Source organism: Spea bombifrons, chromosome 1, assembly GCF_027358695.1.
Source record: "Spea bombifrons isolate aSpeBom1 chromosome 1, aSpeBom1.2.pri, whole genome shotgun sequence".
NCBI classification, from domain to species: domain Eukaryota; kingdom Metazoa; phylum Chordata; class Amphibia; order Anura; family Pelobatidae; genus Spea; species Spea bombifrons.
This window is the reverse complement of record NC_071087.1, coordinates 73563265-73583310: the sequence shown is the minus strand read 5'-3', so window position 1 is coordinate 73583310 and position 20046 is coordinate 73563265. Positions and strand designations below refer to the sequence as shown.

Sequence of the window (20046 nt, the reverse complement as noted above, 5' to 3'; positions counted from 1 at the left end):
TTTTAGATGATTCAAGTTAATTGTTGAAAGATTTAATTTGTAAAAAATATTTTATTTTTCCCATTTGATTTATTTGAGCCCACCAGATTATATAATGGTTTATAAAGTTCATTGAAGTCATCACTTTGTAGTGGTGATAACATTGCGCCCTTGCTGGTAATATATATATATTTATATATATATTTATATATATATATTTATTTATTTATTTTAAATCTTGTTTATTAGCATTCGTGTAATAAAAGTACAAGTTTGGAACAGCCAAGCCCCCTTTGTGTTTAGGCATATACATCGTCCTTCTCTGGATTCTAGCCCTTTTTGCGTTCCATATGAATTGAAATATTTGCGATTGAAAGGAGTCAGTAAGTAGAGTAGTCTGGACAAAGTGTTCACTTTTATAGCGTATATCCGACCCAGCCAGGAGATGGAATATTGAGACCGTTGCGTAAATTCCTTGCGAAGGGCTGTCAGGAGAGGGTGGTAATTGGCCTGGTATAGAGTAGAGGGGTCGTTCGTAATGTGGATGCCTAGATAAGTAATATGGGGTTTTCTCCAGGTAAACTTGAAATTGGTGGCAACAGTCTGAACCAAGTCTTCTCCCAAGTTGATATCCAGCGTTTCGCATTTCGCATCATTAATTTTGTAGCCGGAGATCTGAGAGAAGTCACGGAGTTGGGAGTAGAGGTTAGGGAGTGATATGGAAGGTCCCGTCAGGGTGAGTAAGATGTCATCTGCGAATAGGCTCAATTTATATTGTCGACCGTGCACTGTTATCCCAGTGATATCGGGGTTGAGTCTAATAGCAATAGCCAGGGGTTCCAGACAGACTGCAAATAGCAGGGGGGAGAGCAGGCACCCCTGTCGGGTGCCGTTTTGGGTTGTGAAGGGAAGAGATTCGTGTCCCATCAGTGCCACTGAAGCCAGCGGGTTGTCATAAAGAGCTTGGATCCCTCTCAAATATCGACCTTGAAAGCCAAATTTGGCTAGGACTTCCCACATGTATCTCCAATCTATGTGGTCAAACGCTTTTTCTGCGTCTAATAATATGGCAGACTGACCCGTAGATTTGGCAATTTCAATCAAATTAATTCTGCGTCTGATGTTATCTGGGGCTTCTCTTTGGGGTATAAACCCGACTTGATCTAGATGTATCAGTGTCGAGATGATGGTACTGAGATGTGTGGCCAGAAGTTTTGCATATAGCTTGATGTCCGCGTTGATGAGGGATATTGGTCGGTAGCTGCTACAATTGGAGGGGTCTTTTCTGTCTTTATGTAGGACTATTATTTTGGCTGCCAGCATTTCTTTTGCAATAGATTCACCGTCTATGAGTTTATTGAAGAGCGGTGGAAGTCATGGGTTCAAAATACGTTGGAATTTCTTGTAATATGTGCCCGGCAGACCGTCTTAAGTCTTAAGTGAAGATAAGGCGATTTTGAGGTCCTCTTCTGTAAGGGGGGAACTTAAAGAGTTGACGTGAGTCTCTGATGTACGTCAAGAACCAATTTGACTAAAATTGGCATATGCTGTTTTCATCTGGTTTCCAAAAAGAATATTTTTCTTTTACAAATCTATGATGTTTAAGCAATTGCATTTGTGACATAAAAAATCTTAATCAAAAAGCACTAGTGCATTAATTAATCGCCATTAATTAATGCTAATCACCATTTTATTAATAATAATTATATATTTATTATTTTAATTTATAAATTTAACATTAATAATAAATGTTTAATAAACAAAAAAAACATTAGCAAGTAATTAATGTTACCATTATATTAATAAATATATATTTATGATAAATATATAGAAAGAAACACATAAGCAATTTATTACCAGAGTAGAGTTCTGCTACTGCTGCTCCACAGGCTCAGTCAGGACACTGCTCACTGGTCTGCTGCTGGAAACCAACTGCGCAACAAAATGTATGGGGGGGGGGTAGCTGTGCACAATATCAAAAGCCTGTGGAAGTTTGGAAAGTCTGAATATTAATTAAGAAACGGTTCAGCGAACTTTACATTTTCAGAGAAATGGCTGAATCTCACCAGTGTGTGTGTGTGTGTGTGTGTGTGTGTGTGTGTGTGTATAATATATAATATGTCCAAGAAGCTAAATACACTCACGGGAGTGCTCTTGTGTGTGTTCGTGTGTGTGTGTATATACATATATATATATATATATATATATATATATATATATATATATATATATATATATATATATATATATAATCTTTATATATATACATACATGTCATAGAAGCCTCCATGCCATGGGCTCTGGCTTTGGAAGGGGTTCTGTTATTTGGGAAAGTGGGTACAGGGGGTCCATTGGGACTATTTCTAACCCCTGGTACAGAGTGCCACGTTTCCCAAAGTACCAGAGACTCTAAAGACTGTGGGGCTCGGACACAGATTTGGAGCGCCTGTAATTTGGGAGGGGATTTATGTGCGGTGTAACTCTCCATCGGGTCAGGACTTACAGGACAGAAGTCAGGGAAGCGCCCGTGTTTCCCATCCTCCCCAAAAACTACAATAGCAACCCCCTACTAGTCTGAGGTGGGTTGAGTGCAAATACTGAGCTGTGTGCAAGGACGACCTGATGAAGAACTTTGTGTGATTTGTTGTGTCTATTGTATGTAAATTACCCCCTTGTAGTTTTTAAAAACCCCTGTGCTTCCAAATATGAGTGCTGTCTGATGCTTGGGGGGGCTGCTATGATCCTTTATTGTCCTTTTCAGGACAATAACCACACTGTGTAGCTAAGCTTCGCGGCTAGCCACAGTGCCAACGCAACTCTGGTGCAGCGGCGTCTCCCCTTCTCTCTACAACACTGGTTCTGTCTGGGGTTAATTGCTGGTGTCCTGACAGGAAGAAGCAACATTTGGCGGGAGTACCCAGTCGGGGTACAGGACGTCCCGTCGCATTATATATATATATATATATATATATATATATATATATATATATATGTGTGTGTGTTCTTTTTTTTTCTTCTAGGGTTGGTGACAGACCAAATAGTGGATGACATAAAGTGCCACTACCATGTAGTGAAGGGCGAGAGACGTAAGAAAAAAGACCAACAGGTGAGGAGTGATTCTGATGTTATTTCTCTGCCTGTAGATCTTCTACTTAACTCCTCTGATAGTGGCAGCTTTTCCTTCTCCATAAGAGGGCCCCTGAATGTCCCTGGAGAAGATGAATTCAAGCGTTCACATAATCCCCACACTCTGTTGTTCCTCAGGTAAAGAAGGTTGTGTTTGACAAGACACGGATGTCCTGCCAGGAAGCATTCGAAAACTTTGCCACAAGATACTGGAGTGAGAGAGAGTCTGAAGGAACAACTCAATTTGAGGAGTGTACCAGAAGTGCACAACATCGTAATGAGTCACAGGTATGTGGTGATGCCTTACACATTTGGAATTTAACAATATGAATTAAGTGTTCTAATTTTTATTTTTCCATTAAGGTGCCTGTTCTATTTCCAGTGAAGATTAAGAAGAGCAGACGCCATCCCCTTGGGCGCCCTCCTGCCAGGTCCCCTGTGTCTGTTGTGAAACAGGAGATGTCCAGTGATGAAGGTGGTGTATCAGCTTCCTTTTGTCTAAGTATTGAAATAAATGAGTCTTCTAAGAGTCCAAAGTATTTTAACATAAAAGAAAAACAGACCAGCATACCTTATATGTGACAATCGGATCATTATAGACTAATCTAATTGTATGTGTATATAATATATATGTGTGTGTGTGTGTGTTGTGGCAAAGTAATGGAGTCTGTCTACATAAGTGGCAGATTGGAACGCTCATTATTCCCAGCATGGGGGGGTTAATTGCTGGAGGTCAGCAAGGTGGAGCCAATTAACCTGCACTCAGGTGCTTAAAGGGCGCCTGTTAGAGGCATTAGGTGTCTGGAAACAGGGAGAGAGGCAAGCAAGCAAGCAAGCAAGCAAGCAAGCAAGCAAGCCAGAGGCCCTCAGACTTTATCAAAAGGATTTGTTTTTGTTTTGGTTTATTTACACTATGAAGTGCAACACTGTGGACTGTACAAAACTGCAATAAACCACATCTTGCTTTTATTCTGCTGGTGTTCGGAGTTTCTTGTTTTGATCGGGCCATCCTGCCACAAGTGGTGTTAGAAGTGGGATATTGCTGTTTGAACCCTGTATCAACATGGAGGATGTTTTAAAGGCCCTCCTGCATGCTACTACAGTGCAACAGGAAACCAACCGGCTGATAACTGCTCAGATGGGAGCTATGATGGAAGCACAGCAAGAGGACAGGATTGTCCTAAAAGAGATTGTACAGCAACTCTCAAAAACTACCACAGATGAACAGAGCAGCAGTCCAAAACCAATCCATGCAAATCAGTATCTGCAAAAGATGACGCCGCAAGATGATGTGGAGGCCTACCTAACAGCTTTTGCGCAAACTGCCATCAGAGAGCAATGGCCTTGCACTCAATGGGCTGGTATACTTGCACCTTTTTTGCTTGGTGAAGCTCAAAAAGCCTATTTTGACCTAGAGGAAGAGGCGGCTGCTAGTTATGATATTCTTGAAGCAGAGATTCTTGCAAGGACTGGTGTGACTCCAGTGATCCGTGCCCAACGGTTCTATAATTGGAAATACCAGGAACAGAAGGCACCAAGATCACAAATGTTTGATTTGATTCATCTGGCCAGGAGATGGTTAAAACCAGAGAGTTCAACGCCTGCTCAAATAATTGAGACCTTGGTTTTGGATCGTTTTTTGCGAGGATTACCCCAAGGCCTACGAGAGTGGGGAGGGCAGGGAAGCCCTACCACTTATGATGCAATGGTGGCACTGGTGGAACAATATACAGCAGTGAGAGAGTTAAAATCTACATCACAGACTAAAATGCAACAGAACCAGGAGTTACAGTAAAAGTAAAGCCCTATAGAATTCCTGAGGCAAAAAGGAGTGCAATACAAACAGAAGTAGCAAAAATGTTAGAACTGGGAGTCATTGAGGAATCACATAGCCAATGGTCTAGCCCCAAAGTTCTAGTACCTAAGCCAGATGGGTCAGTTCGTTTTTGCAATGATTTTAGAAAACTTAATGAATGCTCTAAATTTGATGCATATCCTATACCTCGGGTTGATGAACTCATTGAGAAACTGGCACAGGCCAGATTCCTAAGTGTATTGGACCTTACAAAGGGTTATTGGCAGATCCCGTTGACAGAAACCGCTAAAGAAAAAACTGCATTTGTGACCCCTGAAGGTCTGTACCAATACACAGTTTTGCCATTTGGGCTTCATGGAGCCCCAGCAACCTTTCAGAGGTTAATGAATAAACTTCTGAGACCTCACTCCAATTATGCTTCTGCATACTGAGATGATGTAGTCGTCTATAGCCGAGACTGGGACTCCCATTTGGGAAAGGTAGAAGCGGTTTTAAATACCGTATTTGCCCGATTATAAGACGACCCTGATTATAAGACGACCCCCCAAAATCAAAATATTAATTTAGGAAAAAAAACAAAAACCCTGAATATAAGACTACCCTATAGGAAAAAAGCTTTACTAGTAAATATTAATTCATGTAAACTACTTTTCATATTTAATAAAAGCTATGATTGAGAAAAATATATTTTTTATTTCCTTTTATTTGCCAACCTGCCCCCCCCCGTTATGCACATCTGCCCCCAGGCTTGCCACTCTGCCCCCAGAAATGCCTTATACCCCCCTATTTGCCACTCTGCCCCAAGATGTGCCTTTTAACCCTCTATATGCCACTCCGCCTCCAGAAATGTCTTATACCCTCCTATATGCCCCTCTGCCCCATGATATGCCTTTTAACCCCCTATATGCCCCTCTGCCCCATGATATGCCTTATACCCCTATATGCCACTCTGGCATATAGGGGGTTAAAAGGCATATCATGGGGCAGAGGGGCATATAGGGGGTTAAAAGGCATATCAGAAATGTCTTATACCCTCCTATATGCCACTGTGCCCCATGATATGCCTTTTAACCCCCTATATGCCCCTCTGCCCCATGATATGCCTTATACCCCTATATGCCACTCTGGCATATAGGGGGTTAAAAGGCATATCATGGGGCTGAGTGGCATATAGGGGGTTAAAATGCATATATATATATATATATATATATATATATATATATATATATATATATATATATACTGCTAACAGCAATCACACTCTTATCAAGCCAAGGCAGCCAGTACATGCTGGAACCTGGGGGATGTTAGAAGTGTGACTACAGCCTCCCTATGCCATGCTACCACCCCCACCCCCTTACACATCCATGCTATCACGCACACACTCATTCACAAACATTTAAATACTCATTCATTCCATTAATCACACATACACACACACGCTCAAACCCCCCACTCCCCCACCCCCTTACCTGAACTGCAGATCTCCCACTCGCAGACTTCTGCAGGGGCCCGGCTGTACGAGCAACTTCTCTGGCCCCGCCCCCAGAGGAAGGAGGGGGGAGGTAGAGTTATGTGAGGAGTTATGTGCTTCCTTCCTGTTCTCCTGCAGCTAATAGCAGAGATGCTGCTCACGATGAAAGCCCGGTAAGAATCACGGCCCCAGCAGAATGAGGTCTGATTAGAAGACGACCTCGATTATAAGACGAGAGGTATTTTTCAGAGCATTTGCTCTGGAAAAAACCTCGTCTTATAATCGAGCAAATACGGTAGTATTCGGAAAGCTGGTCTTACTGCTAATCCTGCCAAATGTTCTATTGGATGTATGGAAGCCAAATATCTTGGTTATACTGTAGGGAGAGGACTGGTAAAACCTCAACTCACTAAGGCTGAGGCTATTGAACATTGGTCACGCCCTCTAAGAAAGAAACAAGTCAAAGCTTTCCTAGGAATAGTTGGCTTTTATAGACGCTTCATACCCCACTTTGCCAGTCGAGTTGCACCTCTCACTGATTTGATTAAAGCAAAGGCACCAGATACAGTTAGATGGAATGATGATGCAGAAAAAGCTTTTGCAGACTTGTGTACAGCTTTATGCAGGCACCCTATTTTAGTAGCCCCGGATTTTAAGGAACATTTCTTTTTGCAAACTGATGCTTCTGATGTGGGCCTGGGGGTAGTATTATCTCAGATGATAGGAGAGGAAGAACATCCTGTGTTGTTTTTAAGTCGTAAGTTGTTGCCAAGGGAGCAGAAGTATGCTACTGTAGAGAAGGAATGTTTGGCCATTAAGTGGGCAACTGAAACATTGAAATATTATTTGTTGGGCAGATCTTTTACCCTCATCACTGACCATGCTCCACTACAATGGATGCAGAACAACAAAGACAAGATTACTAAAGTCACACGTTTGTTCCTCTCTTTGCAACAGTTTAAATTTGTTGTGAAGCATAGGGCTGGGCTATTGCATGCCAATGCAGATGCATTGTCTAGGGTGCACAGTTTCTTGTCGAAGGCCGCTTCACACACCTGTGTTAAGCTGAGGGGGAGGGTATGTGGCAAAGTAATGGAGTCTGTCTACATAAGTGGCAGATTGGAACGCTCATTATTCCCAGCATGGGGGGGGTTAATTGCTGGAGGTCAGCAAGGTGGAGCCAATTAACCTGCACTCAGGTGCTTAAAGGGCGCCCGTTAGAGGCATTAGGTGTCTGGAAACAGGGAGAGAGGCAGGCAAGCCAGAGGCCCTCAGACTTTATCAAAAGGATTTGTTTTTGTTTTGGTTTATTTACACTATGAAGTGCAACACTGTGGACTGTACAAAACTGCAATAAACCACATCTTGCTTTTATTCTGCTGGTGTTCGGAGTTTCTTGTTTTGATCGGGCCATCCTGCCACAGTGTATGTGTATATATATATGTATATATATATATGTATATATATATATATATATATATACATATACATATACACATACACACACACTCACTCACTGGCCACTTTATTAGGTACACATTGCTAGTACCGGGTTGGACCCCTTTTACCTTTAAAACTGCATTCATTCTTCGTGGCATACTTTCTACAAGGTGCTGGAAACATTCCTCTGAGATTTTGGTCCATATGGACATGATGGCATCACGCAGTTGCTGCACATATGTCGGGGGGGGGCTGATATTAAAGTAAAACAATGGTGGTCACTCCCTGGTTGCAGATCCTGGCTGTCTGCCAGAGATAACCCCCTCAGCAGGTGATGAGATGATATCCTGCTGGGGGTAGCCACACAAGTGTCTATAAAGCCAGGGCCCATAGTCAATCGGGAGGAGGCTAGCTCTTGTCAGCACTCTGCTGGGTGGGTGCTAGTGGAGACCGCACTCCCATCCACTACTCCCAGAAAACGTTCTTCCTTTCGCTGGGAAGGGATGCCGATTGCATTCCCTCCCGAACCAACATCCTCAGATGTAAAATCAATTAAATCCACAATCTCTGTGTTAGGTCGGGACCTAGACAACACAGGAATGTACCCACTATGCAGAGACGTATTTACGGCACGGGCAGGCAGAAAGTCCGAGGCGGAGGAACAATACAGGGCCAGAGACAGTAAACGGTGGTCAGGAGCTATTGAGGTCAGGTCAGGCAGCACGGGAGCAGGGTCAAGAAACAATCCGAGGTCGGGGCAGGCAGCACGGGAGCAAGGTCAAGAAACAATCCGAGGTCGGGGCAGGCAGCACGGGAGCGAGGTCAAGAAACAATCTGAGGTCTGGTACATCTGGCACGCCGCGGCAGCTCTTGGAGGAGTGCTTTGCCATTGTGGGCGGCTCACGGCAGTTCGCATAGAAGAATGCGACCGCCGTGAGCGCGTCACGTCCACACACACGCCCCTCCGTGTACGTGCAGTATGCACGTCACTCGGAGAGGGCACGCGTGCGTACTCGCGAGTGAGCCGCCCACCCGCGGCCGACAGACGTGGGACCGCGCGGAACCGGTAAGCATAACACTCTGGATCTGGTTGTTGTGTACAGTCACATAGTTCCGCTATCGGGTCTGGGTTAGCTGTCCAGTATTCCTGTGACTCAGGGGTGGAGACCGCAGTCTCATTCACCCCTTTTGGGTCAACATCCTCAGGTGACCACTCAGTAAAATCCATGAAATCCAGGGTCACTGGGGCATAAGGTTGAACATGGTTAAACAACTCTTGATATGCCTGTTCCAGTTCCCATTCTTGTGTGAGCAAATAATCCTGGTCAGCCCACAGCTCGGGCACATATTGCATATCACTCCACCCTTCGCTCCTGGAGGTCTTCCCCTTGACACTCTGATGCACTACCGATCCTTTTCTATAATATCAATAATTCAATAATAATCCCAGGCCGCTGAAGCCATAGCCCTTTGTAGGACCTTTATCCTCCAGCCCCGGGCACAGCTGTGCTGCGTACCACCGCAGAGCCCGATATCCATCGTCCAACCTCAGCTCTGTCTGGACCAGCACCTCCAGCATAGTTGTGCACCATGGGGGGGTCTGATATTAAAGAGATAACCCCCTCAGCAGGTGATGAGATGATATCCTGCTGGGGGTAGTCACACAAGTCTCTAAAGCCAGGGCCCTTAGTCAATAGGGAGGAGGCTATCTCTCATGCCTCTCCAGTGTCCCCAGTGATGGAGGGTTCCGCGACATATATATATATAATAAATTCCACACTGATTTTATTTTTTGGACCCTTCGTGACAATGGCTTGTGAATGCTCAATAACTTTGAGACACAGATTCTTCCCAAAAGAGTTGAATAAGCAGATTGTATTGCTCGTGCACACGAGGGAGTGTCATCAGCCAGGCTACTCTCGCTCTATGAAAACAACACATGTCTTATATACCTTTTACAAACAAGACAGCTACGTGCTAACATCTGTCTACGTAGCATATAATCAGTCTCCTGAAATATACATACAGAAAGATACAGAAAACCATTCATCCGATTATGGTTAGTTTATGTCAAAGACCATGTTTGCAGCTGAGATGATCAATCACTTCTGACTCCCCCATTGTGGTCCTTGAATAGACTTTCAGTTTCTCTTAACTTACTAGGAGCAAGAAATAGCCAAACACCTGTCCACCCTTAACCTCATTGCACAGGTTAGAGTCACACAGAAAAGGACAACATAGGTTAACATAAAAATATCCGCTGAGAAGCTGAAGGCACATAATCAATATTCACAGGACGTTTTAACATTTCTGCACTACTCTTGTTAAACTGTAATTTTCTTCTTTCCCGTTAACTGAACCCACACAAGTTTTATATATTGGTTTTTTTTCAGGACAAGAAGGGCTTTCTTTAGATGACGTTGTTTTGATTGTATCATATTACTTACTATTAAAAAAAGTATAAAATATGGTGAAAAATTTAGAAATTTAGTTGAAAAATTTTACTCATCTATAAAAGGAAATGAAAAAGCCTGCTAAATAGATTCTACTATTCGTCCTTAGTTTAGAAATACCCAATGTTTTTGTTTTTTTGTTTTTTTCTGCACGTTATGGGGCAATAAGTACAGGTAGCGTTTTGCTATTTCAAAACCATTTTTTCCAAATCTGGTAATTTTTCCCCCATGTGCCATTTCATGTATCTTTGAAGCTGGTCAATGCAATTTACCATAAAATCATACATTTTCGAAAACTAGACACCCCAGGGTATTTCAAACCTAATTCAAAGACTAATTCTACCACCAGTCTTTGTCAACCTTTGTGGTAGTCATTTTTTGCATTTTTTTTTTAACACACATTTTACTTCAGGTATAAATTAACAGGTCCTGGTATATGTTATGGTCATAAAACACCCTAATATGTGTTCAGCAACATCTCCTGAGTACAGTGATAACCCCACATGAGTGGGTTTGCCTGGCTGTTTGGGGGCAAAAGGGCCACATTTGGGGCATGCGCATTTTTCAATGTTGTACTTTGCCATTTGGTGATCCACTGCCCATTGGTTAATTCTGAAACTATGCGGAAAGAGGCAGAAAGATGTGTAAGTTTATACGTGGTGGGGGCCGAGAGCAAGCAACTGTTATATGCAAATTATATAGCGTCGTTAGGCAGCCAGGTGCATAGAAGATCATCTTAGCATTATTTAGGTCAACCGTATAATTGAGGAAGTTGATATATGTCAAACTGAAAGCAATGCTACTTGTGTCACCCGCATCTCTGCGTGAGGTGTGACCCTTTATATTGGTCGAAGCCATCATATATTCATCTGAGCAATAAGCGTTTCTTGCTGATATATTCTGATTCCATAACACTCTATTTGGTACATCTTTGAGCCCGGCCATTTCTGTGTGACGAATAAAACGATATATTTTTGAAAACTAGACACCCCAGGGTATTTCAAATGCTGGTTTTTTAACTCTTTGCATGCACACATTTTACCACCAGCATTTTTTCAAAGTTTGCAGTAGTATTTTTTGTGTGTATTTTTCCCTACACACCTACTTTAGCTATGAATTTACAGCTCCTGGTATATGTCGCTGTCACACGGCAAACCAATATGTGTTCAGCAACATCTCCTGAGTACAGTGATACCCCACATGCATGTGTTTGTTGGGTTTTGGGGAACTAAAAGGCCACATTTGGGACGTGTGCATTTTTCTAAATGGAAATTAGATGTGTGGCCATCCTTTCCCCTGTATTAATTGTTGAAATCAATTCAATTTACCCCATCAAATCATATATTTTTTAAAAGTAGACACCCCATGGGCATTTAATATCTCAGTATTTTAACTCTTTCTATGCGAGAATTGTTTTAAGCTAATGTGCTAATTTTAGGACTTGCTCACAAAAATGTTTTTTATATTTAAATATTTTATTTTTTTGCCTTTTTTTATTTTATTTTTTAAATCGTTTTGGAATTTGAAAGTTCCCCTGATGGTGACATCAGTGGGAAATAATTTTTAAATTTTCCTGTTTTTTTTTTTTTTTTTTTTTTTTTTTTACTATTATCTTCTTCTTTTATTTATTTAACTAATCACACTGTGATTAGAAAGGTGGGCTCCATTGACTTGCATGGTTGAATGCAGTACCGGAATTCAACCTGCAAGAGGAGCCAGATTCTCAGGCAGGTCTGGAGAGACTCCTGAGAACTCTTTTCAACTTGATTGTTTTTTGTTTGGTTTTTTTTTTATATAAGGGCGCCGCCATCTTGTGAGTGTCAAAATCACTTGCAGTGGCGGTTGTGACCGCTCTCCAGAGCAGTATGTCCTAGCTTTCAGGGATCCGGCAAGGTGAAGGGCAGCCAGGAGTAGGGGGTGTTCGCCTTGCAGATCAGTTGACAATAACCCAGAGAGACCAAGCTAGGCAGGTTCACCTGTGTGTTATGTTGGACCGCATCAGGGATGCGGGTCTAACCGTGAAGCCAGAAAAATGTACAGTAGGCGTAGCTGGGGTAAGGGGGCAAGACGGAAGCGTTCTCTTACAAAGAAAAACATCCAAGCCCTGCTGACGTTTGCAAAAACAAACATTAAGTCCCCCAAAACCACGTGGGAAAATGTGTTATGGTCTGATGAAACCAAGGTTGAACTTTTTAGCCATAATTCCAAAATGTATGTTTGGCACAAAAACAACACTGCATATCACCCAAAGAACACCATACCCACAGTGAAGCATGGTGGTGGCAGCATCATGCTTTGGGACTGTTTTGCTGAAAACTTATTGCTGTAATAAAATGAAAAGGTGTTTAAACAAAGTATTAGTTTAAGGGTGTGCACACTTATGCAACCAGGTTATTGAGTCGCCCCCCCCCCAAGATTTCAGCTTGTTTTGCAATTGAATTGGCCACGTTAAAGGTCACATTAAAAGTGGAAAAAGTTCTGACATGATTGTTCTTTGTCTCATTCTTTAAAATCACAAGAACCTGGCATTTTAACAGGGATGTTTAGACCTTTTATATGGACTTTAGCTAAGCCCCTGACTGACCTGACCAAAAAGAAGCTTCCCCCGACAAGTCCTGTGGTCTCCTGTGTGAAACTGCCTTACTCCAGCCATACCTCTATGGACAGTCCTTCACAGTGCTCACTGACCACAACCCTTTGCTTTGGCTGAACACAGTCTCTGGAGATAACGGGCGATTGTTGCGGTGGAGCGGTGAAAAGCAGATAGACTTTCCTGGCAAATCAGCCTGACTCCCAGACAGCCCCAGGCCGACCCATTGAGGATCTAGCGTGGTCTGTCGGACTATGGGTCATGGGGGGTGTAATGTCACAGAACTAGGGGCTGCAGAGCACAGTTATGTTTGCCTGTTTTGGTTGTCGCCATGGGTATAATCTCACCCTTGTGTCACCTGGACCCATTGGATCTTTATTTACCTTGCCCTGTACCTCACCAGGTCTTAGCCGTAATTCTTCGGAACTGTCGGCAATGATCGGCACGAGAGCTTGCTGGACCTTTTAACTGTAAATATCTTGGATGCTCCTGGCCCTACTAGAGCGCTATTTTGCACACGTATAGAACATGTGGTGGGGCTCAGATGAGGTGTGGTTGGGAGAGGGAGCCCCCTTGGGAACCCCAGTTTTTAACCACTTTTTGTTGACTGAGGGGAACCATCCACGTATCAAGTTGCTTTTTGGACCTTATCATCACCGCCGCTCCCTTGGGATCACCCCAAAAACAACGATTTAGGATTATATGGGCATTGCTGTGCTTGGTGGCCTGATTGTGGCACCGGGCTGTCTGGGTAGGTAGGGTAGTGTTTGGTTATGGGATTAGCTCCTTATCTGATAGTTTGGATATAAAACTGTGTGTTTTAACAATAGTGTTCTTTGTTCTCACCTCAACATTGGTTCTGTCTGATGCTTGGGTTGGGCTGATATCACTTACTGTCCTTGTCAGGACAGTATCAGCGATGCATCAGCTTGATTTCTGTCAGCTACAACGCCAGCACCTGCTCCATTATGGGAAAGTCTCGCTTTATCTATCTATCTAGCTTCTGAGAGGACTTCGCCGAATGATCTGCCAGGCGTGCCCAGTCAGGATACAGGACCTCCTGTCACATACGGTTTTACATATCAGAGCATAATAACAATCATCTGTTTCATAGCAGGTCTAAAAATTGGGTAAATACAAACTGAGATGAACAGCAACACACAACATATTACACTGTCATGATTCATTTAACAAAAATAAAGCCTAAATGGAGAAGCCTTTTGTGAAAAACTAAGTACACCCTTACTGCTTCAGTAGGAAATAAAATGCGCTTGATTACCTGATCATTAGTAAGCGTGACCACTTCTATAAAAGCTGACATCTTAGCAGTTTGCTGGTCTGGAGCATTCAGGTGTGTGTTAACAATACCAATGAGGGAAGACATCAGCTATGATCATAGAGAAGCAATTCTTGCTGTCCTTCAATCTGGGAATGGTTATAAGGCCATTACCAAACAATTTAAAGTCCATCATTCTACGGGGGGAGAAAGCCTCTTCTCTCTAATACATAAAGTAAATCGTATAGAAGGTGGTTCTCCAGCCTTTTCACTTTTTATCATTTTACAATTTCAGAGTCTATCCCTTTTTCTGGTGAGGAAGATGTTAGTGACCCTGAATCACTGCTTACTCTGCTGTCCCACCTTTGGAAGAACAAACCTCCAAATTTCCAGGCAGAGAGGAAGTTCAATGCTGCAGCTGCCCGTATAGAACCATACTGTGCAGTCTGTTCCCTTTTTTCCCCATACAATCAGGTAATTTTCTCTCATCCACATAGTTTACCATAGCATCATATCACCTATGCCTTAGTCTGTATTCTTATTTTTTTTTTTTGGAAATACAACTTTCTGTATAAAGATGTAAAATTATTGTATCCACAGGCAGCACCCCCAGTACCAGATTCTTCTGCCCCAGTTTCGAAGCGTGGTCAAAGAACAAAGCTGCTTATTCCAGAGGTGTGCTTTACCTCCAGCGGCGGGAACATGGACCAAGTGCCAGTGAGCACTTACATTGCAGAAAATGGTACCAGTCCACTGTTGTCCTGTGCCAAATGCTGTGTACAGGTCCATGCCAGTGAGTGTCTTATTAGTTCATCTAGGTTAAGCCTAGTCTGCTTTAACCACAGAAATATTCTGCCATATATTTTAAACCCAATTTTTACTCCTTCTTTGGTGAATTCACAGGCTGTTATGGTGTTCCATCAGATTTGGTGAAAGATAACTGGACTTGTTCACGTTGCTCTGCTGGTGCTTGGTCTGCAGTGAGTACTGGAATGGCAGAATTAGTTGAACTACTACATGTTAATGAGATTTTAGAGATAAAAGTTCATATGAATAGAGGTGATTCAGGTAAATGTGTACAGTATTCTTTGGTCTTATTAATTGTTTCTCTTAGGACTGCTGTTTGTGTAACCTCAGAGGAGGAGCTTTGCAGACCACAACAGATAACAGGTGAGAGCAATTATGTATTTACATTGGACACTGCCCTAGCCCTGACTCACCTCTAAGGCCACATTGGGATGTGACATCATATCCCAGGAATTGAACAGTAGCAGAATATGTACCTGTCTAAAACTGAATGGTTAGTTTTGTATATCACCTAGGGAAATTATGTTTGCTTTTAACTGCAATGACAGAAAATTGATGGAAAATGTAACCCTGACTTTCGGTATGGTGCATCACTGGTGCCCTTTAGAAAGTGGCAAACAATCTGGAGGTAAATTATAGGGAGCTGTGGCAAAATGCATTAGTTAACCACCATTCAGCCATTAGTTAAACATACCTACTCGCCAGAAACCGACATTTCAGCTTTCACATATTGGGTCCCCCCACCCCCTGGTGATTTATTAAAGGCCACTTATTGTTCCAAAGAGAATGAGGCTCAGATGTAGAAATATATATAAAATGTATTCCGGTCTGTTGTTCCATAAAACAAATCAGTGTAGCATAAAATTAAGATATAATAAAGCCAGCCAGAAGAACTCTTCACAGGCAAATGAAAGAATATACTTTATGATAAAGCACGCCATGCAAAACACATTAATGTAAAAAAGAGGGAGGAGACAGAGTTTCTTGGGTATTGAACATTTAAAATGACACCTCCCCTTGTTACCTTGTATTTTTTTTCTGCCCTATCCATGATAAGCAGGTGGCTTGTTTTATTTTTCTAAGCCCCTAAGGTGGGCTTACTTTCCTCTTCCTTTTCCCTATAGTAAAACCCTTGGTGATGTGTGAAGGAATGCTGGGTTACCTCTCTTTTCTAATTTTTGGATATATCTTCGTACTTGGACGTTTTGGTCTTCTGGAAGCATTTAGGCCATTGTTCACTTGTTAACTGTAGGTCCCAAATGGGGTGGGTAGAGGGGCCTATTCTGTTACTTAGCAATGAGGGACGTTTTTTTGGTGTTTACGTTATTTAAAGCTAATGGAAGTACTGATTCTTGGCTCTACTGGTGTTTAACAGTCTCCTGTGTTTGGAAAATCTTGTTTTTTTTACCCACCTATGGCCATGTAAGGAACTTTTTATATCCAGTTTAAGGCTCCAGTTTTATTATTATTCATTTTTTTCAAGATAATGCCCAGAGAAGACTAAACCTCTTACCTAGAGTGTAAAAAGACCATTTATGACCCCACGTTTATTATGAGGTTCTCATTTGATTATATTAAGATACCTCAACAGGTTTATCTCCCCTGTTCCCTTTAAAATAGATACGTTAAAATCGACCCTGGAAGTCTTATCCCCTGGAGCCTTCATGTTCTCCTTAGATCTCAGGGATGCTTATCTCCATGTGCCCATCTGTCTAAGACATTACATACTTTTAAGGATGGCAATAAGCTCCTACATCTGCAGTTTCAGGCTTTGTCATCCTCATATTTTAACGAAACTTGTGGTAATGGTTGCAGATTTTGTTTTTGTTTTTTAAGGCAAGAAGGGATCACAGTCATTCCCTGCTTAGAAGACTGGTTGGTCAGGGCAAACTCAGGAGTTTTGTCCCATACCCTGCTGCTCCTGCAGAGATTTGGCTTGAGTATCAATTGCCAGGACTCATCTCTAGCTCCAGCACAAAGGATTTGATTTTTTTGAGGAGGGAATAATGTGCTTGCTCCTTTGTCTCAAAATGACCATCTTGGGTCTTACAACTTCCTCCAGTGGTGCACATTTGACCTCTATAGAGCTCCCTTTTGTCCTTGAACAGGGTAGCCCAGCCACCGTTTCCTTGGTGGTCTTGTTACATTCTCAGTTGGATAAAGATCATCACAGATGAAAATTTAACAGGCTGGGGAGCTCATGTCGGACATGTTTTAGCCCAGTTTTTTTAGCAATTCTTATCACAGGGACTCTTAACCACACAGCAGATTATGTTAATCCGGCCCCACTTTACACTGAAACTGTACATCAGGACCAACTAATCCAAATCCTGCAATGCTTAATATAAGCATAGAAATGGAAAGGAGATAATGGAGGAGTGGGGCACTTTCTGCTCAAGTGGTGAAGAAGCTTTTACACGGCCAAAAGATTTCTACTTCTCCTGAAGTATGGGGAGATTTAAAGAGTCTTTTTTCCCCATACTGCACAAGACATATTTCTCTTTTGTCTTCTACTGAGTTCTTACCTTCCTTCAATTAAATTTTGACCAGGGATTATATCCTGTACACCAAAGGTCCAGATCTGAGGTTTGTTGCTGCAGTCTCCCATTTACGGCCCCATTTACGGCCCACTGTAAGACCTGGAGAAGAGCTGAAGAATTAACCAAATTGTCTTCGCTTGATTCCTTTCTGCAGTTCAACTCAGATAAAGTGTTTCCTTCGCTACCCAAAGTATGAAGCTTTCTTAAGTCAGAAGAAGGTCTAGGGCAAAGCGTAGGTTAATATATATAGGGATATATAAAAAAATGCTCCCCCAACCTTCTGGCTGATGTCATGGCAATCAAGAAGACTATCTCGAATGTCAGGATACGAAAGGCCATTTATGCTCTGACAACTTCCAATCCAGTAAGACCCAACAGTTGGACTTTAAGAGAAGCAAGGCATAATTTGTTTGGGAGGCCTTCATGCAGGAAGTCCAGATAATCTGGAATCCAAGGACAACATTTTTTCTTCTTGCCAAGCACCATGAAGAAAAACATTTCCATACCTTCTTAAAGATATTATCTTCTTGCAACAATTAACAAGGGTATCCAAAACCAGCTCAGAAAGGCATATCTAGATTAAAAGCTCCTTTTCAAAAACCATGCCTCCAACGTCAGGCTTGCTGGATCTGGAGTTACCACAGTAGGTGTGTGTGCAGGGGCAGAGGAAAAGGAGACACCACAGACATCCTCACAAACTCCGTACTCTTCAAGGCCAGTTCAGGGTTCAGTGTTACCGCTACCTTCTATTCTGATTTTAAGAACCATAGGCAAGTGAGGAACAGGAGGTAAAATTTAAGACAGATGGAAGTTCCAAGCAAACCACAGATCCGGAAGCTTCATGTTAATCTTTGTAACCATCAGATCATATATGGTTGACCCCAACAAATCAAATGGTATATGTCTGCATAGACGCTTGTCTGGACAAAATAGAATGACAGCTTAAAAAGCGTGCTTTGTCGTTCTCTCTTCCTTAACTGTAGACTGCTGTACGTTTTTCCAGAAACATTTCTGCCCAATGAAAAATGCGGGATGCTTCTTAGGCTTCTTGTGCTGCTTGTGTCTCCCTGGTTGTTCAGATGAGCAAGAGTTGATATATTGTACGCATTTTCCCCAAACCTGGTCTTGCCGGTGCTTAAAGGCTTTCCAGACTGCCAAAAGCTCCAGATAACTGGATGATGCAACAGATACTTCTCTTGATCAGCATCCTTGAACTGACCTTTTTTATCATATAAACTCCCCAGCTTAAAGAAGTGAAATATGGGGGTGACTGTTACCCATAGGGCAGATTACCATGAGACCTTTTGTCATGAAAGCAGAGCTTGAAGAAAGAAAAGAAAAACAATTTTAAAATTCTGCGGGTACACTATGGGGTTAATCATAAAGGGGAAATAGTGATTGTAACAAACAAAGTAAAATGGCATGAAGGCTTTAGTTACTGGGGTGGAAAAACCTCTGGTCTTAAGCGTGGTTAAACAAAGCATAGTATGCTCCACTGATTTCTTCCTCCCCCTTCCAGAAAATCATCATTGCCTTTTTATGCAGTAGTATGTCAGCAGATATGTGTTTGTTGCCTCAGTTTCCAAAATCTACCAAGTTAAAAGGATCACAACTTTGAAAGGACAACACCCATAGAAATAATTGTAATAAATACTGTGAATTTGAAGGCAATCTTATATTTTCAGTTTTGATATAAACCCACTCATCCTTACACATACGTTTCCTCACACATTATGTTGCCGAAGTTATTATCCTCCTTTCTGTTTTTTTTCCTCTCTAACATCCAACTTCCACTATTATAATGTCTGTTATATACATTATTTCTAAGGTGGGTGCACATTGTCTGTGCAGTTGCTGTTCCAGAGGCTCGTTTTCCTAGTCCAATAGAACGTCATCCGGTGGATGTCACTGCTATTCCTGAGGAAAGATGCAACCTGGTGAGCAAAAGTGGGGGATTAGTCTAAAGGTGAATTGAGGATCCCTTAACCCCTTCAGTCTTAGGGGTTTTTGATACCTCAAGTCCCGGAACAATTTAGCCATTTTTGTAGTATGTCGGTTCAGCGATTATTCCCCTTTTCATGCGAACAGTGTACCCATGTAAACTATATATTGTTTTTCAAGGAGAGATATAGCTTTCTTTTGATACCATAGTTAGATGATTAGCTGAAAATTTAGGATTAGAAATTTAGTTAAAACTAGTGAAAATTAGAAAAAAAACTAATTTTTTTATACATTTTCCCTCTGAATCCTCACAAACTTAGGTAAAGTGATGGAAAATCCCCTACAAGTTTATCAATTCAGGTGTCCTGATTTCAGAAATACCTAATTTATATAGAATTTTCATACTTTCCCAGCACTTACAGCACTTATAGGGTGTACGTTAAGGTGTACATTATTCGTAGAATTTTTATGCTTATGGCTTAACGGGTTTGGGGGTTGTGAACGGGGGCAGGAGGGTTATACTTTTTAGATGTTGTGTTAGGGCAATGGGATGTAAGGGTTTTTTTTTCTTTTTTTGTTTTTTATATTTTTTTTTATTTTTTAT

The 20046-nt window shown here is 41.9% G+C and overlaps 1 protein-coding gene across 5 annotated transcripts in view; it reads left to right on the top strand.

Annotated features, from left to right (window-relative positions):
- Positions 1-20046, top strand: part of KDM4B (lysine demethylase 4B) — a 124459-nt gene that overhangs the window by 88147 nt on the left and 16266 nt on the right. For all 5 annotated transcript variants that reach the window (XM_053463557.1, XM_053463581.1, XM_053463566.1 and 2 more), the window contains 8 exons: positions 3000-3085; positions 3244-3393; positions 3469-3580; positions 14450-14628; positions 14755-14947; positions 15058-15134; positions 15269-15324; positions 19330-19438. In XM_053463557.1, the coding sequence (XP_053319532.1) occupies positions 3000-3085; positions 3244-3393; positions 3469-3580; positions 14450-14628; positions 14755-14947; positions 15058-15134; positions 15269-15324; positions 19330-19438 (962 nt within the window). The remainder of the gene's footprint in view (positions 1-2999; positions 3086-3243; positions 3394-3468; positions 3581-14449; positions 14629-14754; positions 14948-15057; positions 15135-15268; positions 15325-19329; positions 19439-20046) is intronic.